The sequence below is a fragment of the Falco peregrinus genome, chromosome 3 (assembly GCF_023634155.1).
Source record: "Falco peregrinus isolate bFalPer1 chromosome 3, bFalPer1.pri, whole genome shotgun sequence".
Classification (NCBI taxonomy): Eukaryota; Metazoa; Chordata; class Aves; order Falconiformes; family Falconidae; genus Falco; species Falco peregrinus.
This window is the reverse complement of record NC_073723.1, coordinates 19,151,822-19,177,186: the sequence shown is the minus strand read 5'-3', so window position 1 is coordinate 19,177,186 and position 25,365 is coordinate 19,151,822. Positions and strand designations below refer to the sequence as shown.

Here is a 25,365-nt window from a genome sequence, read left to right as displayed (position 1 = left end):
GGAAACAACCCACAAGGCCAGCTGGTCTCTTGTGAAAATATGGACTGAATTACAACATTTTGGAAACACTGGTAACGCTGTAAACAAAAAAGGTAACTGTTTAAAAAAAGGTGACTGCCTGCATAATCCAGGGCTTTTCATAACTCCCTCATGAGCTGATGGATTCTGGAATAAGAATTCTTTATTTCCCCCCCCCTTTTTTTCCAGGACTGACATAAGCTACAGCGCAGGAACAATTCCATTGCCTTAAACATCTTTTTCATAGGTGGGGACCGGTCTGCAGGCACGACACCGGGTGATGCAGGGAAGGCTGAGTTTCAAGCCCCTCCGGCTGCAGCGCAACAGTTGAAGTAGACAGGTGTGATGAGTCATGCCGATGCAAGATGCAAGACGGTGGCACTGCCTCCGGTAAGTCAGGCTCGCCAGAGAAATGCAGAGCTCGACAGAAAGTGTTCATCTCAGACCCTTCTCTGAGGAAAAGGCACAGGTTAAAAGCAGCCACAAAGCATGATGTCCAACTGACATTCAGTGGGGAGGTGGTTCCTACTCGCCCCTACTCTTCCCACCCCAAATATTTTAAATGTGATAATAAAGAGCATCTGCCTTAACGAGAAGAATCACGTGGACATCCCTGGCCTGCTGACACGGCAGAACAGTTCAGCAACAAGCAGCTGTACTGACTCGCACATGCAGCTGACCTCATGCTGGCTGTTCAGCCAAGCCAGTTCTCCAAATTCAATGCATCTGAGGAATTTGTGAAATTCAGTTTTGTGTAACAGGAAAAAAAGACATTTGAGAAGATCTGCTCTGTGACATTTTCATACAGACATGGTTCCTGGTTTCCACACCACCTCTTAAAACCACACGCACTCAGTAAGGAGACATTTATTCCATTATTTCTGTTTTCAAATTTTTGGTACAAAGTTTATTTTCAGAAGTTCCCACATGATCCTTTCTTCTACCAGCGTCTTTTAGGACTTTTTTATCTCTGATTTATTTTCTTTATCTGTTGAAGCAAAAGCAGTAATTGCTACAGAAAGCAATAATGGCAATATTACAAATATTTTACAGCAGCATCTATTTGTCTCTTTGCCTCAAAAAAATAACAAAAATAAATCCGAAGACAAGATCCATACTGCCACAAAGGCTTAGGTTTGTAATATCCAGAAGTATGCTGCGTTCCCATATATGAGTTGTACAAATCCAGCACAACTTCCCAAGTTTGTGCAGAGCCTGATAAATAGACACAGAAATATCAGTTACGTTATACTGTTTCTAAGAACTTTTACTCTGTAAAATGTTTGGTCACTCAAAGCTATAAGCTTAATCACATATCAAAGAACACAGGCAATAAAGCCCATCTTACCAGAACATATAGTATTAGGCCAAACAAAATATAAGAGGACAAAAATCTAGTGGTCACTGAAGCCTCTTCAAAAAAAGTCTAAAACAGAATGTTTCCATCATGTATCATAATAAAAATGTACTGTATTAAAATTTGATTTTTTTAAAATTTTTTTACAAGCTGTCTTTTAATCAGTCTTCTATTTACAGTGCAGAACTTCTGCCAACTGCAGTAGTTTAACTTTGGCACAACACTAAGTTCCAATCCTTTTCAGTATTCAAGTCCTGTGTGTGTCCAAAAATTTTCTTGGTTTCAGGAAAGATTAGGCCCATTCACAGTTAACCAGTAATCTTGAACTTTTTCAAGAATTGCTTCCCCTTCACCACATTGGGCAGCTACAAAGGAAAGACACTGTAAGCTATTGCATCATTCAAAAGAAATTCTTCATTCTAAACAGTGACAGTATTGTTGCTTCCTTTAACGTCACATACACCAGACAGATCACACAGACGGCTACATACTGGACACCTCCTAAAAACCTTGCTGGTCGTTAGTGAATCATCTTCCTCATACTTCAAATACATAACAATGCATTAACTTAATTTCATTTCACATGTCAAACAGGACATTTAAATATATTGCAATATATTCTAGAAAATTGCAAAGCGCCATCATTTCTGTAAACGAGATCGACACCTGTTAACTCTCCTGTGCACATGAAGAGCAGTACCTAGTGCCACATGTTTATACAATATAAAGCCTTCCCAGGTAGGGCAACTCACTTTAGTGCATTTCTGTACAGACTGTAAGCATACATGCAGATAGCCAACTATGCAAAATTGGAAACACTTTTGTAAGCTGGAACTGGAGGCGGGGGGAACATTTTGAAATCATAATGGAGCTCTTGTGGTTGATCGTTTCATATCACAGATAAAGATGTGAATCTTCTGTCATTCTAGCAGATTCTTTAGAGAAAGTTTCATGACAGGTATCTAGTACTGAATAAGCGTAAGGAAATATTTTCATAAACTGGGACACAAATATTATGTGTCTTAACACATTCCAAGTTATGCACATCCAATGTTCATATAGTAACCCTATCTCTAAACTACTTGAGAAACCCCGAATCACTTTTATGCCACAGTATTATAACGAAGGATCAGTTACTCTTATCCACCACTGCAATGCTACCTGCTCTAGAATAAAAGAAAAAGAAAAAAAGCAAAAAACAGAACAAAAGGCCTCACACTTCCCCACAAGCGTCAAGCTGGAAGCAGAGGGAAGTACCATTGCTAACCACAACACAAAGATCGGTGCTGCAATCCAGCCAGCACGCTCCCAGGTGAAGATCCATTTCACCAAATTGCAGATATCTGTAGTGTCAGCCTCTGCCTGCACGCCGTGTTGAACAGTCAGTGGAGCTTAGGGTGCAGTCTGACCAGCTCCAGGCATGTGGCATGAGCAGGCCTGGCTTAGTTAGGTATACTGAGTAGCTATGGTGTCTGGCTCAAATGCAGACATCAACATGCAATCAGACAAATCCCACCTTAATTCATGAAAAGTGCTACGGGATCCTCAGTTACCACTCTAGATTTTACAGTGTTGTATAAGTCATTTTTACAATGACTATCCACCGAAAAGATGCAGATGCTCTTCAATGCAGAAGGAGAAAAAACCCCAAGAGCTCCAAGCATTAAACTTGAAAATATTGGCTGTAAAGCCACCTGTGCTTCAAAATCTCCCTTTTTAAAAGCATGAAAACTATACAGAAATTTGAGCTATTGAACATGTATAAATAGCTATTGAGGGGATTTTTCACCTTCTGCTACAACCTTCATTTTAAAATCTTTTCCTACAGATTTTTAATACATCACCAAACCTCAAGTAACTTGACCCCGGAAGTTTATGTCACACTACGTGGTAAATCCACTTATCCTAAAATATCACAAGCTTGAGGGAGAATACAGGTGTAACCCAGCACTGTTCAGCGTAGGGAACCGAGCCCTCTACTAGCCCTTCCCATCTCTAATTTGCATGATCACCCTAGGCATTATGAACAACTCTCAACAGTTTTACTGCTCTCCAATCATTGAAACCATCTTCTCATTACTACTGAATGTAGGCAAAATTAATTTCCAAGAAAAAATAAATTAAATCAAAGAGAGTAGCTATATTTCATTGCACTCTACTTTTGTGCATTCAGGTTAGGGCAGGGATATTTAATATTACAGAAGCTTAAAGTTTATCTTCTCTCCTTGGGAGATATGAATATAGACAGATACAGGACTCAGGTGGAGGATGCAAATTGATACCATCATATTTACAGAAGCAAATACTGACATCCAGCCTGAATACACAGTACTCCATTAAGTGCAAAAGGGAAAATGCTCCCCACCTTAAATTACAGCTTGGTTACTCAGCAGCCAGAGACTAGTTGTCAGAGTTACTGCTGTGCTCTCATTTCAGAGGAAAATGGAGGAGGAAGAGGGTGTTTGCATCTTTGGGCTTTCTGGCCTACGGGGACTGCGTAAGGCCATGAATCACTTTGTATGGGCTCCAGAAATGCTTTCTCTACACTGTAGAGGAGAAAGAAGTGCATTTGCCTGCCTCAAGAGTTTCTTGGCGAGCAGGAAAAAAACAGGCTTTTGCCCAAAGTCAGTAAATCACGCATTAGAAAAATTATTTCGTGTCATGTGTGGACATTGTGTGATTTTCCTTCCCAATAATCAAAGTTACAGCCAGACACCATACTGCACAAAATATAATGAAAAAGCAGCTTTTAAAATAGTACTGGGCAAGTTTAAAAAGCGAATGGCCTCATTTGCTATACTGTATTAAGAGATAATCCACTAAATTCTAATCATGAGGTACTAGGTATCTTTCCTCTCCTTTGCTTTCAAACCAGAGCAGAGATTTCTATGTGCTAAAAATGAGTGACTGCAAATGAGTGATTGCAACACTTTACTCGTTCTGTCAGAACAGCAAAACTTTGTTTGCTTATCAATTTCTAGGTGAGTGAGTTCTGCAGGGGAAGCAAAAGTCAGAACCTTCAAGCTTCTGCATTTTCCCTTCTTTCCACTTCTTACAAGCCAGCACTCTGTTAGTTCAATTCATCCTCCAGGGAGGAATAAGTCTGACTTTCTTTTCACAACAAACGCTAACCTTAGGTCATTGAGAGGCTGATACTGGGAAGACAGCACTGTTTAAGATGGAACTTGCTCCTTCACTGTACCCAGAAGCAAGAGAAAAACACGCCATGAAGCAGCACAGTACAGTGATGGTGGATGCCTCACCCGGTTGTGACGATGCTTGCTTTCTTTTAGCCCTTCTCCCTCTCCATTCTGGCACAGGATTATCATTATTCTCTCTTCAGCTGAATTCCAGGGACAGCAGTAACTAGCATCATCAGACCAGGTACTCCTGGCAGAAATGGGAGATGAAGGGGAAAGCTCTACCTTAGCTCTGAAGGAACTGATGCTCACAGCTGAATTCTGAAACAGCGCTCCCAATGAAGACTGAGACACCAGCCACCCAGAGGTAAGATCTGAGCAAGATCAAAGAGTTTCTTCATCTCTGTCAGTGACAGTCACTGAAGCCTGGCTCACAACTAGTTCAAACCCAAGAGGTGAAGCTCCACAAGAAAACATATCACAGGCTCATCTATACACAGTTCTTTCCTGCGCAGGGAAATAACAAAATCCCACAGGAACACTCACCCCAGGGTAGACGTACTTTCTTGATCCTTCCCTCCCCACTGCCAACATAGCTCAGTTCAAGTAGCTTCCAAAACACCATGCAGGTGTGCGTAAGCTACAAGAGGGAGCCAGGCTGCAGGGGTGCACTGTTCATAAGCACAGTGATGCTCGCATTCATCATAAATTAAGACCCTGGCTGATGTGCTTAATTCGTGTATGTGACTGGTAGAACCAGAAGGCACCATATCCTCTCCACCACCAGGTGATTTCTGTTTCTCTCAGGTCACTCTATAGTGTCCTTGGGCACCACGGCAAGGAGCACAGCAGCCTAAGGTTGGCTGAGATGAATCTGGGCTTAACCACTGTTACCAGCAGCTTTGAGTTCCCACCAGCCACAACCACAATTCACAGATAAAATAGACCAGCATGCTGACAGCTCCTTCCAATGCTTCTACTGTCAAGTCTCGATGCGGGAGGCCTCTGGAAGGAGTATCCCTCTCTCCCAGTATGCAGTGCAAACATACACATGCTGTAAACATGAAATAAACTGGTAATTAATGGACTCTGTTTGTTCAAACAGAAATAACAGACAGATTATGAGCAATAACAAATGCATACAACTGCTGTCTTCAGGCTGAACCCACCCAGATTTTTCTCATCCTTGGCACAACTGAAAGATTTAAAATGTGCATGTAGCCCAAAGGAAATGTGGGTACTCTGCATCTCTCATTAGTCGACCCACAGCACATGGTTTAATTTAAATTTTATATTCTGCAAAAATACAATGTTCCTCAGTGGGCTGTAAATACTATTATAACCAGTGGAATACATGGAACTGTAATATTTATGACAACTGAAAATCTGGCCCAGTATACACCAGCCACCGTCTCTGACCATTTCACTGAAGAGAAGACATGCAATCCAACTATATTTAGTCTGATAAAAAATGTATTTCCTCTTCCTCTGTTTTTCAGACCAGATGTGCTAAGGCCTACCATTGTAGCTGGGAGTTATTTAACAAAACACTGCCAAAATGGAAAATTTCCCATTTTAATCACATAATTAACTTTGATCTTTATTTTTCCCATCTTTTAACGAAGGTTGGATTTAATGCTAACCTAAGTGCAGTCTCTGCTGAGAAAAAATTGAGATGCTTATTTGGACAGATTGCTTGGGTTTTTTGTTTTTTTAAAGACAATTAATTCTGGGTCAACTTTAAGGATTAAGGCAACTCCCGATTTTGCTTGCTAGAGGCATATTCCCAAGGATTTTAAGGATTTGCTTTAATATTTTTGGAAACTTAAAAATAGCATCTCTTTCCCTACCAGCTTTGTCCCTTCCCACTCAGCAAGCACTGAATTTTGACCCTGTATTTCCAGTGGAGCTTGATGCTAACACGAGTCTTTCTTGTATCTGCTGACATTTACAACTGCCTCATCCATACCATTACCAGCCAAACAAGAATACCCGCCAATGCACATGCAGCAGTCAATGCTGAAAAGGTCAGATCCTGATCTCTCTTACACCATCTCATATCCAGAGTCATAAGCACTCCAATGAAATATGCTGACAACACATTTTTGCTTCTCTCCTACCCTGAAGTTAAACTGAGCTGTCTAGCCCCCTCTAGCATCACTGGCTGCTTTGAACCTCACCAATTTGAGTCTTGGAAGCCAGGGAATAGTTTCATAATCAAATTTGTGTCACATACCAAAAGCCATTGCCTTTTTCTTTCCAGCAATCTCATAGTCAGAAGAACTCACTCTGGTAAATGGCTTTCATACAGAACATCCTCCTGCAACTCAGGCTCCTGTTCAGTCTGCGAGCAGAAGGGCAGCTACAAGCGTCCAAAGAGGAAGGTGAGTCCAGGAGGTTATTTTTTTTTGTCAGACATTATTCCCTTTCTTGCTTTGGCCTGGGTTTCACCCACAATCAGGTATGAATACCAGATCTAAAATGGACTCCTCTGCTTCCGAAGATCATGACTAAAAGGACTTTCTTAGTCTTTTGACAGTTATCAGAGTGAAGAAGAAAGCGTAATTCTAGATAGGTCCTTAGAGATGCGGAAACATTAGGACACATTTCCTCTAATCTGTCTCTCCTTGGTCATCAGATGCAGCAGCTTACCGAGAAGATGTTGACAGATGTGCAAAAGGAGATTGCTAGTATCCTTTCCGTTAGTACCAATGTAAAAACAGACAATACTGGTGACAGCAGCACCAATTCATCATCATCTTTTGACATCTAAATATAAAGTAACTTAGCTCTAAAAAATGCAGACTGACAGTAGCAAGAACAGTAGCAAAGTACTCTTCCTGAGAGTACCAGTTCTCTAGGATGCCAAGCATTTGCCTAAACTAACTTCTGTGAATTTGGTCCATTGCTTTTAAGTTGCTAATTCAAACTCTACTATGACTTCAACGTTAAGACTAAATGGCTTTTCTTTTTTTCCCTCCTGTTTTAAAGACACTTACTCAAAATGCGGATGTTTCACATCAAAATAAATTACTTCTGGAGTTCAGTTCAAGTAGATCAATCTACCTCTAAAAATAAGCATGTTCACCCAGCAGCCCTAAGAACAATCAGCACAGTGGTGAGCTCAACCCATTGAGATGAATTTAGGTTAAACTTGCATGCAAATCATTCAACTGGGCTATCGCTGAAGAACAATTACACACTAGGTGTTTATCATTCCTAAGCATCTAAAAGCCATATAACTTCATTTTAAGAATTAAACGTCATGTCATTGCCACAACTTACTTGAAAACCTTTCTTAGTAGCACCTGAAGACGCTTTTCATCTCTGCATCTCTGTATTTTTACAAACCCCCAAGCAACTCTGAAAAAAGTTTCCGCCTCACGTTTACCTTAAAATTCAGTGTAAGATTTCAAGAAATTACTCTTTTTAGCTAGAAATAAACATACTCTTCTTACCATTTCCAACAAAGGAAAGAACGCACAAGCTAAAAACAAATGTTACTATATACTGCATCAAGTCTGTCAGGCATTTAAATTAAATTGATGTAGGATACACTGATTAAACATAATGAAAAGCATCTTCTAGCATTAGACTCATTCAGTTAGCTCGTACTTATCAACAAGGAACATTTCAGCACAAGTTCTGTAAACCCAAAACACTCTGAAGATATGCAAAAGGTGCCAATATCACCTCATTTTCTTAAACCAAACAATCCTCACCCCTAGGTTCATTGATTCCTTTGTCACACTTTTCCCCTTCTCTTTTGAACTCTTTTCTTAAAAAATAAACCCAGGCCTTGAAACCTTTCAGGTGAAGTGATGTTTGCGAAAAAGACATCTTAGGTTTTTGTATTTTCCTCCTTCACGAGCAGGCAATGTTCTCCTACATCAACGAAAAAATGTGTCTGTGTTTTTTTGGAATTAAACAACATAAGGCAATTAAATATTGAGAAGCAGTCACGTGAATGATGAACATGAACCTTCCCATCAGTAATGTGGAAGAGGAGGATCTGAACTGGATCTGATTTATAACCCCATGGCCTAGGCTAGGCCTAAGGATGTCCACCTCTTGTAGTAAGGAAGCAAACAATTGTTGCCTGCACAGGTAGCATCTTGCCTATGTTCTTTTATGTGGAAGAAAGATGCTAAGCAGGTGCTTGCTGAACTGAAGGCCATGAAAAACCATGTGGCTCTTCACCATAACATCAAACCTAATTCATAGGTTTTTGGCCCCCAAATCCCAAATTGCACATCAATCTGATTTTGAAAGTTTACGCTTAACATGTCGGGGGGGTTCCCAAGTATCACTATCATCCGTTTCTTCCTCATCTTCTTGATCTTCCAGCATTTCATCTTCCTCCTCGTTCTCATCAAACAGCTCTATTCCAAGTTCTAATCTTCTTTGCCTTTCTGCAAACCACTCTCTGACCTGCTCATATCCCATGTGAGATTTGGCTACCAGTTCATCAAGGTCTTGCTCATTAAGGAATTTGTGCTTCATATAGTAGTCCTTCAGGATTGCTGTTCCAGTTTTGAATTTTATGACAGAGACACCTCTATCCCAGCAATTTAACCTCTTGCTCCCCCGAGGCCTCCCTCGAGGCCTCCCTCTCCCTCTCCCTTTTGGTCTTCCTCTCCCTCTCTTCCTTGTAAAGCCTTGGCCGTTCAGACTGTTTGCATTGGCGCTCTGGTAATAATAATACCACTTCAATCCACCATTTTTCCAGGCATAGCGAGTATCTCCAAACCAGCTCACAATCTCAGACCTTGGGAGCCCAGTTTCTTCTGCCAGCTTGTTGTATTCTTGTGGAGATGGCCACTGAGTACGGACAAAGGAACTTTTGAGCATGTGCAACTGCTCTGGTGATTTTTTGCCTATTTTGCTTGAAGTGGAACACCCTGATTTTGCTCCTGCTGCTCCATCTCCCACAGATGTTTCTCCAGCCTCTTCTTTTGAGCTGCCAGCATTGCCCTCATTCAAGTCAGCTCCCTCTTCCTTCAAGACATTTGATTTCCTTCTTTCTGTAAACCAGGCATCAATCTCTCTCCTGGTCAGTTTTGTTTGGGCTCTCAACCTATTCATCTCCTCATCAGTAAGGACAGGGTTATTAAGAAAACTTGCTTGAAGGACTTGCAGCTGTTCAGCAGTCTTCTCTTTGAATTTCTGTGGGGTGAAATCAGGAAAAGTGCTCCACGATGACTTGCTCTGTGGAGTGACTCCCGTTGGGGATTCATTCATTTCATCACTTGAATCAATAACAATAGTGGCACATGAATCGCTGTTGAGATGAATCCCATGATTATTCTTTGAGTTTCTCTGATTGTAGCGTGTGTCGCTGAACCACTTTTTGATCTCTCCTTTAGTCAGGCCCGTTATTTTCATAAGCCTAACAATTTCTGAATCTTGAGGAAACTGATTTTTAAGGTAGCTGACTTTCAACTCTGCCAGCTGTTCCTTCGTTTTTTTTGCCCGGATGCCGAAGGAGTCAGGATTGATCAGCGCAGATTCATTTTTGATAGGCTGAGGGGCTGGAACTGCAGCTACTTGTTTGGTTTCTGCAATGGGCTGAGCAGTGTGAATCTGACTCTTCTGTAACTGTGTTTGGTTTGGGACTCCTGCTACAGTCAAAGCTATTGGGGCTGTTACTGGTAACGTATTTGCACCTGCAACTTGAGTGAGAACAAGTCCTGGCTGACCAACTATTTGGCATGTCTGTAAAATTGAAGGTAAACCATTGCTAGCGGCGGAAATGTGCGCTGGAATAACTGTAATTGTCTGTGGCACAGTATGCACTGTGCCATTAAATTGTTTCCTCCTCGCTTCCTCCACTTCCTCCGGCGTCCAGCTCACACCGTGTTTCAGACGCTGAGCAGAAAACCATATTTTAATCTGTTCCTCTGTGTACTTAGCTTGAGTGGAAAGAACAGTGATTTCTGACATGGTTGGATATGGGAATTTGTTGTAGGTGTTAAGCAAAAGAGGATTGTTATCCAAAGCAGTATTATAGGCTGGAATGCTATTTACAGGTATTAGGACTTTTGGAAGCAGGTTTGAGTTCTGTGGAGCTGTAACAGCTGTTATAACCTGTGCCACCCCGGGCTGAAGCACAGGTGCTGCAGTCACTACCGCACTAGCCACATCTGCTGCACTGCAAACCACGGAATGGCTCGCTTTTGACTCAGAAACTGCTGGTGGTGGGTTTTCTACTGCTTCTTCAGAGTTTGGCTCGTTTTCAGTTCCCTTTTCTTCACCAGACATGTCATCAACTACATTGTGGAAAACTGCAATACGTTTAGTCTCAGTTTTGTTTTTCATCATTTTCATAATAGGAGTTTTGCTAATTGAGATCCCTGATGAGGGGACCTCAGAAGAGTCAGCCTGTTCAGCGTTCTCTTCTCTAACAAAACTCCCATCAAACGTGAGATCATTTACTGTTTGTTCGAAGATTGTCTGATTGTTACGTTTCACCATGGTCAATTTAAAATTCTCCTCTCCAGGGTGGTACTTCAAATTATGTTCTGAGAGAGCATCGTATCTTTTGGTAAGGAAATTGCATTCTACACAAACATAGGATGAATTTAACACTACGTTGGGATGTTCTGAATCCACATGAAAAGTAAACATATTGAGATCTGGAGTTTGAAAAGTACAGTATTTACATTCATAACCGCCTTCTACTTTATTTGTATTTTTTTGATTGTCTGAATCCACATATTCATGAACATCCTCATCACTTGTTACGCTCTCTGCTGCAGGGTTATCTGCTGGCGCGACTGCAGGTGGTCCTTCTTCCAAGTCTGATACCATTTCTAGATCTGGATCCTGCTCGTTAGCTAAGACCATGCACGGTGTTGTTGATTTTCGTTTACTTGCCATGCCTGTTACGTGAAAATGATACTGACTGGTCAGATACAGACTTAGCTTCAAGCCCTTCTTGATTAATAATAATGGCTTTCAGTACTTCAAGTCAGTTCTTGTAAAGTCTCAACATTTATCCCATTAGCAGCTTTTCTTTTGTAGTGCAATCAGATTAAAAATAGATAGTTGAGGATGAGATGTTGAGATACACTGTTTTAAAGTCCACATCCACCACCTGTAGCAAAGAAGAGAGAGCTGAATTAGTTCAATTTCAAGAGTAACTTCCATTCTGCTACATATTATGGCTTAAGGTGAGTCAGTTCTTATGGGTTGTCTGCCACCGTTCGTCCCCTGAAACCAGCAGACCCGTTCCAAGATGAGATACTCAAAGCTAAGTTAAGAAAGGCAAAATCCAATCCACTTATTACAACCTGAAATTTGTTTTTAGTTCACCTCAATGCAGTAGAAGGCATAAAACACAGAACGGTGTAAAACAGGCAACATTCTGGCTGTTTCCCTTTCTTCAGAAGCCTTTTTCTTGACACAATGCTGAGGTCAGTTGTCCTACATAATTTTTGCAGTCTTGCCTTTGGACTGCTTCGTGTAAGCTACCACAGCTTCTCTCAACTGCCCTGTGAGCTCACATCCTTCCTACCACAAAGTCAACTCCAGTATGACATCTCCACTACTGACACTGTCTTGCCTGTCATGTCAGAGGTTGTGAAGGGTCTCAGAAAAGGCAGGTTTAGAGTGTTTTTCTACTGCATTATACGCACAAGCATGATTACGGGCAAGGCCTTTCTCCCAAGTCTGAAAACAGGCAAAACAATGCCTTTTTAAGGCACTTTGACAGACAAAAGATGACTATCCTTTCTTCCTAACTCCCCAAATGTCATTCTCCACTTGAAGACCAATCCCAAACCAATAAAAGCTGATTGCTAGCACATGGCAATTAACTAAAATCTGTTTTCATGCTTCTATGCATTAACAGGGGCATGACTGATTGTGTGATCTGTACCAGAAAGAAAACACATTAAAGACTGATATAGCAAGCAGAAGCCAAACAAAATTATGTATTCTCTGCTTAGAACTCCTTGTCCATTTCTAAGAAAAACTAAAGTACCACCAAATAAAGTGAGGCCTACAGAAATTCAGAGAATAAATATAATCTTAAATAGCATAGACTGGAGTGAATTTTGTCCCACAGGGACCACAACTAGTCTGTTGGAAATGATACACAAACTTCTGCATAACGTTATAAACTCTGTAATATTTTTCTTCCTGAAATAAAACCAGACACTAATTTCTCTTACCAGAAATCCCATAGGTAAACGAATTTTTAGACAGTGGAACATCATCTGCTTCCCAAAGTGGGGGCATACTCAAGTTCAAAGGGAATACTCAGTATCTGTTTCAAAAGGTTAGAACGGGAACAGCATGTAACAGGTTAAAAACAGAAGGACAGCTTTGTTCATGACAAAGTCTTAAAGGAAAAAGAACAGTGTAAAAGGAACAAAGGCAGTTACAAGAAATGGGAACGGAAAAATAAATGCTATTTTTCATTGTACGATAAGATGATTCTTTTTTTTGTTATGGGAGGGCAGAAGCTGTGGATAGGAGTAATTCTTAGCTTCATATTTTTTCTTTAGGTAGAAGACTGAAGTGTTCATCCATAGCTGCTACTCCATAAGCTCTGTTTCTGAAACTGTGTGCCTCACCTCACTTTCCATAAAAATCCTACTCAAATGTTTTTTTAATTTAATTTAAAAAATTAATAAATTAATTAATAAATAAAATAATAAAATAAAAATTAATAAAAAAATTAAAAATTAATTTAAAATGTTTTTAACAGTCACCGTCTGCAGTACTTCTGTTCCTACATCCAAAGTGCGCAGCCTGACATGATAGGCTTTTTATGCCAAGGATATGGTTACATGGCATTAAGGACACTGACAATGCTCCATAACTCTTGGGTAATCATCATTCCAGGATGACAAATACTTAATAGTACTGGACTTGAAAAATACCCTTCTTCCACAAGTTAATGCTGGCAGTCTGTAAAACTGCACAGAAGCGTAGAAGATACTTATTTTAATGTATATACAAAGCATGTATTGCAGGCCATTGTCTTTGCAGCGAAAGAACGATGAAGCAAAGCTAAATGGATCCATTTGTCTCTGTGTCCTGAGGGACAAGAGGTAGAGCGTTATTAACTGTGCTGCTTCTCTGTGGGGCTGGAGGGCTCTTGACAAAAGACAGACAACTGCCAAGACTCAGCGTTGAGCAATGCTCTTGGGGAAGAGCTGGGTGGTATTACCTAATCTTTCTGCAATCCTGAGTAAAATTTCAGAAATGCTAGAAATGCCCCTTTTCAAAAGCTACTTAACAGCCAGTTCTGCTGACTGAAATTGCAGTTTGAGAAGTGGCTGTGATACTCTTCAGTGCCTCATTCCTAGTGCTGCACATAGGATCTATACGCAGGGCAGCCTGAGGGAGTTTAAGGTCTTGCTGAAGGTCCAGTTGTGGGATGGCACAGAGTGCAAGTGAAAGCAACATTTGACCTGACATGCACTACTGAAGCATGCTGGAGGTAAGGAATAAAATGTGAAACCCGTCTAACAAATCAGTTAAGTGTTTTTCTCCAGTCCCCTCATTTATCCAATCGCATTTATGGTGCTTGCAAGCCACATCAACTTGCAACTGCAACACCTGCAGCCCTTTAACTAATCTCTGTACCACACCTGTTTGCAGAGGTTCAGTCTCCCTTAGGGTACACAGGCAGATTATCCTACTCCTCCACTGATTACCAATGGAGCAACATGTTTCTTTGATGAAAGCAGGTCCCAGAAAAAGAAAGATGCATCTACGCTCTTCCGACTACGCTGCATATGATTATTTCTTTTTTTTTAAAGGATGCTGTAATTTCAAAACCCTGTTCAATTTAGGGCCATGAAGAACTACAACAGTATTCAATAAAATCTCAATAAAGCATGTTGCTTGCAATCTTCCCAGCCTTCTTTTCTCTACAGACTTTACAGAAACCTCCATTCCCTTCTCCCTGGTGCTAACGGGATTATTGCATCTGTAGCGCCCTGCTTGACATGTTCTCTCAGTTTACGAGGCTATTATGAAAACTCACACTCAATTTATCAAACCAATTATGCATCATTCTTGTACTTTGGTTCCTCTAAAACACTCTCCTATACTGTTTACAGTAATGCCACGTGGGACCTCACCATGCATCTTGACTTCAGTAAGGTTTGCAACGTCCCATCCCAGCAGGCCAGTAACACCAGCAAAAAAGAAAATCAGATTGGCTTGACATAGTCTGGTTTTGACAAATCCACCTTTTTAACAATCTTGTTACAATCCTCTAGGTTCTTACAGACTGTTCTTTAGTAAACTCTGTATCATCCTGTGAACGAAGATCCCATTAACCGATCTGCGATCCCCTATGTGTTCTCCTCCTCTGCTCATGCCTCTCCCTCACTTAAGACTAGGTAGTATGTTTGCCTGTCTCAAGTCCGCTGAGACCTCCCCCCATCCTCCATGAACTCCTGAAGGTCATCACTGATGGTTCAGAGATTGCTTTGGCTTGTCCCTTACATACTTTATGGTCAAAGACATGACTTAATATTGTGTAAGATTATTTTTAATTTTTTTTAAATTTTTATCTGGACTGTATTATCCCTCAGTGTTAATATTGACATTATATTCTACCATTTGGTTTATAATTAAATATTACAGGTGTTTGCTTTATGTCAAAAGCATCATTTTTCCATTAAAGAATCTGGAGGAAAATCTTCAATTAGTTGCACTCTTAATCACAGAATGACAGGATGGTTGGGGTTGGAAGGGACCTCTGGAGATCATCTAGTCCAGCCCACTGCTAAAGCAGGTTCTCCTAGAGCAGGTACTCTCTCAAGACATTCATCACTGCAATCCTCTTCTGTAATTTTACCTCAGATTCTCACACATTTGATATTCCTAGCAAAACCAGCCCATGAAACAGACTTTTTTATGTTCCTGGAAAAATTAAGTACAGGCATACTTTTTTGAAGATCCAGGGTCTTATACTTTACCTTTGAGCAATTAATTGCTCAGGACACTGCTCTTCAGAAACAGATCATAAACAGCTAATAATCTCAAGTCATTAATAATTATAATATGACAGATTTATTCCGGAGTGGAATACAACATTTGAAGTTGTCTCTATAGCAGATTTGGATAAAGACTTATATAAATATTTTCTAAATGCAGCCAGAAACTTCTGCCCTTCTGGTTATAGTTTGAGAAGGAAAAGACAAAAGGCTGACAGCAGAAGCCACACGTAAAAGAACCTGTTTCTAGGAGTAATTTTTTTACCCACCTTTTCCTTCCTTCCCCCAAACAGGAGTACCTCATGCAGCAAGAAAACAGATGCGTTTACAGAAAGTGTTCACTACATGTTCAGGTTATATGCTTTATGCAAAGGCATTTCTCCCTGCTTACTGTTTGTACACTTCCATCCAGTGTACAAGTGAAGCGTGCCACCAAAAAATCCAAACCCATGTAATGTGATTTTAAGTACATGCACAAACTCAGGATGTCTCAGGGTGTCTCAGGAGAGATGAAGCAATAGAAACTGATTCTAACTTTTAAAATCACCTAGATTATGAATTGCCTATGACCTCTCTCAACACAGGAAGCATTGTTTTGTCTTCTCCTTATAGAGTCTAATTAATCCTTGACAAGATGCAGCTGCTGATCCTTTGTTTAGCTTCCTTCTAACTCTCACCACTTATTCAGAGTAGACGTATCCATGTCAAAAACTGTTCTCTACAGAGCTCAGTATAGGCTAATCTGCTCTGATCTTTGCTGCCTGTCAGCTAGAAGGGTGAAGAACTTTGTTTCACAGCGCCATTTTCTTCAGTTGTTCATTATCTGCAAAGTTTGAAGGGCATTACTGCTTGTGAATCCAAAATAAAGCCAAACCTCTATCTAAACCCTGCAATATTCACATTTGATTCCCATTTTAAAATGAGGTCAGGTTCTAATTCAACATGGAAGCAAAACCTGTCAAACTGATTTCAGCAGGACTTCACATGTGCTACAAAGATAAGGGCATGCTTGGGGTCCTTGCCACATTACAGTCTGTAATGAAGGAGGCACGTACCAAAAGCTACTGTCCTGCCTGCCCACAGCCAGCTTCAGGGTATGCAACAGGCAGAGCCGGGCTGGAGCGCTGGGAAGCTGACAACAAAGCCCAGCAGAGGCTGGAAGGAGTCTGCCACAGAACACGCGGCCAGCCCTTCTCAGTTACCTCCTATCCCCGCTGGTTTTAGTGGGTAACAAGCAGGTTTCATCAAAGCAGACTTCAGAATTTCAGGGCCACCTCTGAAGTGACCACTAAATGACCTAGATTACCTTTATTACAAAATATCCCCCGGGACCTCCCCAGTGAGAACAGTAATTTATGCCACTGCTTTTGACACACAAAGCCATAACCAGTTTTTATGTCTGATCATGTAAAAGCTACTGATCCAGTGTGACAAGTACTTAACAATCACAGGTGCACTGATAAAGCAGCGGCTTTCACATATATGGTGCACGTCCCTGCTCCTCAGTCACATAAGCATGTATTTTCCATGTCATCCAGTCACCTCGGCAGCAAAACCTCACACAGGCAGTTCTTTTTCTTTTTTTTTTGGAAGCCTAAAGTGTTCAATTTTACTTGTGAGCACTCTACCTTAACACCTCTGCATGATTATTCTTGAGGGTGAGTATGAGGCTTATGTAAATGCTTATCGTACCAAATAAAATGGCAGCAGAGTTAGGGATACTTTTTTTGCATAGTTACAGCTCAATTTTCTTTTGCTTGCTGTGCTATTACATAGAAAAAGAAAAGGAGGAAGAAACAAGTTACTGACACAGAAAGATTTTTAAAAGTAGTTGGGGTTGAACAACCATTTAATTCAACCCCCAAAATGCTTCATACTGGCTTTTAAAAAAATAGAACAGTAAAAGATTATTAATTTTTAAATTGTTTATCAAAAAAAATTCTCCTTAAAACATAAAACCAAAAGGTTTTATTCTCCTGGGATTTCCTTCTTTAAAATGGAGGAATCTGGCACAGATATGATTTCACAACATGTTCCTTTCAACTTGAATCTGCGTATTTTTTTTCCCCCAGATGAAAAATTTCTGAAGACCTTAGTTTTCCCAGGCCCCGACTAGTGCTGGAAGTACAAGACCTTCCTTTCACTTCCTGGAGTTCATGTCCCTAGACACCTTTCAGCTTCTTCAGAGACCAAAGCAGCAGTCCTACAGATGGTCTGCTAGATAGCCCGACTCATTCTCTAATCATCCCTCCTGCTATACAGGAACCCCCGCGCTTTTAAAGGTGACACAGCTGAGCACAGATTGTCTCCTTCTCTCCCCCTCCTCCACTGATTACAACTAACTGTACGCACCCTTGTCACACTGGAAACCAGACTTCAAATCGGCAGCTATCTGCTTTCATTAGTATTTGCCTGTCACCGTAGCAAAATGGTATCTTTTCAACAGCAATTAAGAGTATTGGGAGCATTCTACCCTTAAACAAGGGGGATAGGTCTCAGGGCTTACCAACTCCCAGTGCTTTTATACCTCCTGCTAGGTCAGCGGCATTTGCAGGAGCAGGAGAAGCAGCAGCATGCTTTAACGACTACACAGATGCATGCCAATACAATAGCCTAGACAGATGGAGGAGGAGAATCCATTTAATACAGGTGGTTTAAAGCAGCCTCCAAGTGTGCATGACAGGCAAAAGCATGATCAAGAGCAGGTAACAAAAAATCCTACAAATTCTACCTTGGATACAAAAAACGTAGTGATACGTTATGACTCATAATTCTGCCAATTTTTTATTTTATTTATTTTTACAAGCAGAACGCATTTCTCAGACCTCAGGGCTAGATCCCTGGCAAATTTCAAGTTCCTACGTCAAATCCCTGAGGCACAGAACTGTTCAGAAAAAAAAAAGATAATACAGCTTTTACACTGAGATTGCTTCTCTTGCTTTCCCTGCTTCCCTCCTCACTGTTAATTTTGCTCTTGAACCAGCTGAATGTTCCCCCAAAACCCAAAGAGAGAACAAAAGCAGCCTTCAGATAGAAATGATGTGTGAGAAATTCTCATTTCAACTATCATTAGAAACTGAAAACAAGGACTTACGATGGACTTGCCAGGTGACACTAATATACACTGCTACATGATCTGCATGTATATGCATACACCAGGATACAGATGGTAATTTAAGTAACTTGTAAAGGATCCCAAAATACTTGAAATAAATGTATAAATCCAGTACTTGTGTGGGCCAGTGTTTAAAAATGAGGATAAAGCAAGGACTTGGGAGGGTCACTTGAAAAGCAAAAAAAATTACAGTTCTACTGCATGAGCCTGGGTTATCGCATGTCATGGTGAAGGTTTTAAGGCATATTATCAAGGCTGCAACTACTCTTTAGAGGCTCCTCTACCACTTAGGCCACCACTTAGGGCTTCTACTCTCATGTGCTTCCTCACAACTTCTTATGCATGCCCCAGACCCACCTGTTTCCCTCACCATGCCCTCCTTAAAGCCTCCTCCAGCCTTTCAGGTCTGATACTACTTTGTGAGAAGGTCAAGGTGCACAGAGTGCATCAGAAGTCCTTTGTTTTCTGATAATGATTTGTTTCTCCACTTAGTAAGTAAAGAATGGGACTTCAGAGCTGGTTTTTTAAAAGGGTTTCTTTAACGTGGCTCCAGAATGCTTCCAGTGTCACGTAACAGCTTTACAATTTAAGCTGAATCACCTAAGTTAAGGACAGACAAAAGCAAGAACTCATCTAGTCCCTACTGACAGACTCATCCATACTGGAAAGATGCAGAAAAAACCCTGCGTCTATGCCTGCAAGCACAGCTGATCTTACAGAAGTTCTTCAGGACGTTATTTATCCTTTGACCTGATCCAACCAATGCTTGTCATGCAGCAGCACTTTCACAACACAAATACAACACTTCAGTTTCCCTCTCCATATCCAGGGTACTCAGTCACTGCTATTAAGTACAAGTATTCCCACTGCAACACTAATTACTGTCAGGACAAGGGCAAGACTGTCAAGCCAACTCAGGTTTACCTGCCACTCACTGCACACCAGCATGTTCTTGGTCTGCTACAGATGATCACCACTTTAGGGGCATGGTGACAGTAGAGTAACAGCATCTCTGCACTGGCAAGGAATTGTAACCAGCTGTCCGGAGAGGTTGTGGAATCTGCTAGGGACTTTTAAGGAATTTCCATTCTTGGAAGTTTTCAAAACTTGGTAAGACCCTGAACAAGCTTATCTATCTGCACAGTTATCTATCTGCACTATCTATCCACTTTTTGCTTTGAGCAAGAGGCTGGACTAGCTGATCTCCAAAAGTCCCTTCAACTCTTGATTTTTCTCCCCAGGATTTGGGGATTTTTCAGCTTATAACTAAAAGGAAGGAGGGTAGTCCAAGCTGTGTGCATAAACACTCTCTGCAGGTCTCAACTATCTAGTAAAACACCACTGTGTACCAAGCTAACCTTTGCAAAAAGCGAAGCATTTTTATTTGCAACAGCGACCTGACTCCACCCCCCTGCTGAGTACTGTACTGTACTCCTTAGACACTCCCGCTGATTTCTGTGGGAGATAATGTCTTATTCTGTGTGTGACAAAGACTGATCCCCCCTCTACCCCCCTGCCATCATGCATTCGCAGAATGGATAAACATTGTTTACTGCCAATCAGCCCAGAGACAAAAAAGGTATAACATAGGGGACCACAGAGCCTTCCAAGTATAACATGTGGAATAAAAAGCTGAATCTCGAAGTCCGGTCACCCACTGAAGTCAGAGAGATGACTGTGTACTCAAGTTACCGTAGAGTAATGAAGGGTCTGAAAGAGTCAGCAGACCAGAACAAGTATCCGAGCCAATGGCACCAGGGAGCAGAGGGCTTGCAGTGACCGTATTTAACATGTTCTGCGCCACAAGCACTACCGGACTAGAAGCCCAGCAGAAGCCCGATGCTGTCCCACACTGCTCCCAGCTCACCTAAATGAAGGCCTTCGATGCAGCAGCAAAGTAACCCAGCAAGAATCATCATCTTTCCGACTTGTTCCCAGGAGCTCCACTGTTATCCAGGCTGACACCCCAAACTTTTGACTGTGAACATCACCTCCATGACTGACTTTCGACCAGCCATGTGACCCCTCTCCTAACTGCCCTGCTCGAGAGGACAACCCCCAGTTCGGGAGCCACCAGCCAAGGACAGCTGGAGGCTGCACCTTCTGCCCTGTTCTGCAGGAGCTGCCTGTCATGTGAGCAACTCTTGCAGGAGAAACACAGCCCTCTGATGTTCAGGCCTGGCAGCGAAGTAAGAGAGAGGATTACTGAAAACAGACTACCCAGTTTCACTTTTTGTCTCTGGCATACTAGCATAATGGTGGAAAGTCAGCACAACAGGATTTAAGTGGAAAGCATGTAGTTAACTGAAACACTCTGCTTAAAATGAATAGGGGGGGCTGTGCTTAAAATTAAATTCATTAAAAAGAATCTGTGGGGCTGCTTTCTTCTTTTTTGCATTAAACACCTTCAAAAAATCAGATTAGTTCTGTTTTAAAATATATAGGTAGTTTGAAGCTGCATAAATATCCTAGGGTCAAAATCATACTCTTTCTGATTTAAGTGAGAATAAGCAGTAGAATTTTATTTAAAAATACTGTACCTGTTGATAAAAAGCACATTTAAGAAGCAACAAAGAAGCCCCCCCAGAAAATTACACAGCATAAAACAGGACAGCAGCAGAGCTGGGGGGCGGGGAAGGAAGACAAGAATCAATATTATGTTTAAACTGCCCATTATTGAGAGTAGGAAAAGCAAAGTTTTAGTCAGAAACACTTTGTTAATTTACATTAATGTTCCAGGATCACACTGAACATCCTCTTATATGAGTAACACCTACCTAATTCACCAACATTAAACCAGTCATGCTCATTAAGAGTACCGATGACTGCCTGAAGTACTGTTCTGTAAACAGACAAGTTTTTATTAATGGAATTAAAGCACTGAAGAAAAAAAAAAAGAATATTAAACCAGACAGTTTTAGTTTGTATAATTATTTTTCTTTTTAGAAACAAGTGATCTTAGTTAACTAAGTTGGAAATTCTTAGTGAAAAGATGTAATTAGTGGCAGTCAATGACTAACCTTATAGACAGACATCCACTTTGTAGACAGCTGCACTGAGTGAAGATCCAAATTATATTCTGAATGACAGAAGTGTCCTGCCTCAAAGCTGAAAAAGCAGGACAGGTTGTTTTCTGTGTAATACCTCCAATTCAGGTTTGAGCATGAGGTCTGCCAGGGCTAAAAATCTTAACAGACATGGATATGTCATCACCAAAACAATAAACTGAACCTAGTAAGTATAAAAAAGTATCATATTTTGTCTCATAAATCCATAGGTTTTAAAAAAAAAGCAGTCATGCTTGGATAAATGTATTATTAAGATATTGTACGTATTTACAGTAGTTTCATTACTAATACAGACATCTTTTGCCATTTAGGGGAATTTTTAATCAAATTTTAATTTCCAACCAAATGCAGTTTGATATAAAATGGGAATAACAGGAACTAATCATTATCTGAAAAACAAGATATTCGTAATTCACCATTTCCTAAGAAAATGACAAAAAGTAAAAATTAACTCTGACGAGTGTATTTTAAGATAAAGGACTGTATAAAATAAACACTCACCAATATAATTTATCCCTTTACAGAACAAAACTGTGCAAACTACCACAATATCAAACAATGAGAATCACTCGCCATTTATGAAAGTCATCAAAATAACAAATGCAAATCCAGATTAGAAGAAATCATTTAGAGCAAGATTCCCTACATGCAGATATAAACTGTGATTAAATCACCTATTTAAAACCATTTTGATTTCTATCAATTATTCCAGTTCCCATATATTAGGATTATTTTTTAATTAATACATTAGTTAAATGATATCTGGAGGGAGATCGGGGGAATACAAAGATTGGTAAGGAGGGGCAGGACAAACACATCTAGTGTCATTATTAAATCAACCAAATTAGAAGAGCCCAGGATATGACTGGGGTGCGGTACTCAAGGAGAATGTTTATGAGTGTCCAAGTTTAGCATAACAGAATAGGCAGGCCTGGAAACCCCATGGGAATAAGACGCATCTGTTGTTGTAGGCAGCCCCAGCAAAATGTTACTGGTTCACTAGCCCGAGGCAAGCTTTTATTTTTTTTTTCCCCTTTTCCCTTTTTTGACAGCCAAGTAAAATATTAGCTTGCCTTTTTTTTTTTTTGCCATCGTCAAGCTGAGGCCGGGTGAGAATATTTTGTGTCTAGACTAATAAATGTTTGTAAAGATTTTGCAAGAGTGGTTTATGGGAACAGAATCCACTTTTTGTTTTTCTGCTGGAAAAAGCAGCATTAAAAGCAAACGAGCACCATCATGCATTTGTTTCAAATTGCATATTACAGCACTGCTATTTTGTGTGCAATCAATACATAATTTGGAAGAAAAATGCTTTTAAAATTCAAAGCTATCCCTGAGCAGCTAAGGTTCTCTTGGAAACTGAAGGAGGAGTCTGAAATTATTGTTCTTTTGTTTGCATCCCCCAGCGGGAAAGGCAGCACACAACTAGAAACCACTGTGCTTTGAGGCAGCATGAATCATTAAGAATAAAGATCAACTCCCCTTCATTTAAGCATTAGATATTAAAACTGAATCTAGGACAAAGGTAAACTAAACAGACTTTCCTTCCCAAGCAGTTATTGGGTTATATAAAATATGAAAGGGACTATATAAATCTTGTAACTTCCTCTACTGAAATTAAAAAAAGATACTTACATTTCATAAAACATGGCCTGCCTAGATCCCAATTACAAGCATCAACTTAATCAGTGGAAATTACTTGGATACACATGGGCCAAAAGCTACATTTTCTTTTTAGTACTTGTTTTGGAGGGCGGGGTATCTCAAGATGAAATGGCTGACTGAGCTTTTTATTTCATTGCTTTGGATGGAAATGACTGATTCTTTCCACACAAAGTTGTGCAGAAGAAGCTGCTCTGGTGCAAAGCCATCTTCAGTCCCAACCCGCCAGCAAGCTCTCACCCTCAGCTAGCCTCTCCCTCTCTCGGGTCAGCTCTCTGCAGCATCCAGACTTAAAACCTTGCCTGGTAAGGAAGAGGGCTCCTGTTCATCAATTCACAGACAGTAACTTCATGAGGATTACATCCATAAATAGGACATTCACTCATATAAAGGAACATACATTGCAAATTGCACCTTTAGAATTAGATCATGCCCATATGCATCTGGCCTAAACTGCACTAAAAGTATTGCTTGCTCTTTGTCAGTAAGCATGTGTGACCACAGGGTATGGTGTTCACACTCTCATTACCCACGCAAATATCAATGTATTGGAAAGCTTTCAGAACAAAGGGTGGTGAAGTAAAATTTCAGTGTATTCAGTAACGTAAAACTTCTCCCTCTCTGAACATCATATACAACAATTAATGTATATTTCTAAGGATGTGCATATGCAACAATTTCTTTACTATGTGTGGAAAGAAGAAACTTAGCTCAATATTACTCTTTTTCTCACCTCTTCCCTCCTTTTCCCAAAAGAAACAAACAGCTGATATTAATAAGGCCTTATTTTTCCCCTGGAGGAACCCAGGAACTAGAGTATTAAAGAAATAAAAGCTACTTCTGAAGAATCATGTTTAAAATGAATGTTTGTGGATTGTAAGATAGAACACCCAAAGTTTTAATAATCTCGGAAAAAAAACCCCAAAGTCTCCTTGTATCTTAAAGTATTTCTTTTAATAAAATAATTTGTTCTCTATTCACCCACAAACTCCTCCAGCAAATCTAAGTAAAACGTATTAAGAAGTCACCTTTGAAAAGCATTTAAAAGATACAAGGAGTAACGTTGTGTCGTTTGTATCACATTTAAACAGAAACCTACAATGCCAGCAGGGATCTCATACGGGCACCAATTCCTCAGACCAATCCATGCACAAAAAACTAGAACTCACGTGACATTCCAGGTACCGTGAACCTTTTGTCAGACCAGTTCCCTACTGAGAAGTTTTGAGCACAGAGAGCCAGCCATAAGTACTCAACATTGCAAACAAGGCTGGACATTGTGCAGTGCTGAATGCTCCAAAAATTCCACCAAAGCTACAAGTATGTTTCCTCTTGCTGAGAATCCTACTGAGAAACAGAAACCCCTGAGTCCTCATGCTTGCTCCACCTAGCTCACTTGGCAACTGCTGCCAAGTGCCCAACTACTGCTGATACAGCTGCTGATACAGCTCTGATTTGCAGTGCGCCCTCAGCTCCAACTGGTGTTGCTGAAGGCAGCTGACCTACGTATAAAAAGGCAGTATTTGTATACTTCAAAAGTATTCTAAAGATTAACTACGAATCTGGACTTTTTGAAGAAGCACACAGCTGTAACTAAGGTTTAACCACCCGTCTTCTACACCCCAGACAGTAATGATTGTTCTTTACTGCCTCCTTCCCCCATTGTGTCCCCTTTACTCTTTTTAGGACATATGACATTCCTAGATCTCATTTTGACCTAATTAACAAACCACAGCCTTACACCCATGCACAGAGCCAGTAGGAGAGTTTAAAAATAAACAGCATTTTGACATACGAAGCGTGTCTTCATCCCTGTGTTACAATGGAATGGCAATCATGTTAGTACGATGTTTTGTTTAGGCTAATATACCTTAATTTTTAGGAAAGCCAAGGCCTGAGACCTCTACCAATATTGCCCCAGACTATACAAACATGTATTTCCATTTATGAAGTTCTTAGCACTTCTTTAAGGCAAGACAATGTTAAAATAATCACACTCGTAACCTATAAATAAGGATTCAAGCCTTAAAATCTATATAAAATG

At 40.5% G+C, this 25,365-nt stretch overlaps 1 protein-coding gene across 9 annotated transcripts in view; it reads right to left on the bottom strand.

The window, feature by feature from the left end:
- Positions 1–190: 190 nt before the first annotated feature.
- Positions 191–25,365, bottom strand: part of ZHX1 (zinc fingers and homeoboxes 1) — a 29,842-nt gene continuing 4,667 nt past the window's right edge. For 5 of the 9 annotated variants that reach the window (XM_055798570.1, XM_055798572.1, XM_055798574.1 and 2 more), the window contains one exon: positions 191–11,611. In XM_055798570.1, the coding sequence (XP_055654545.1) occupies positions 8,770–11,394 (2,625 nt within the window). In that variant the 5' untranslated portion in view covers positions 11,395–11,611 and the 3' untranslated portion in view covers positions 191–8,769. Of the gene's footprint in view, positions 11,612–21,368; positions 21,417–25,365 lie in introns of those variants that run through there. The other 4 variants (XR_008746272.1, XR_008746271.1, XR_008746273.1 and 1 more) reach the window with 4 other exon arrangements.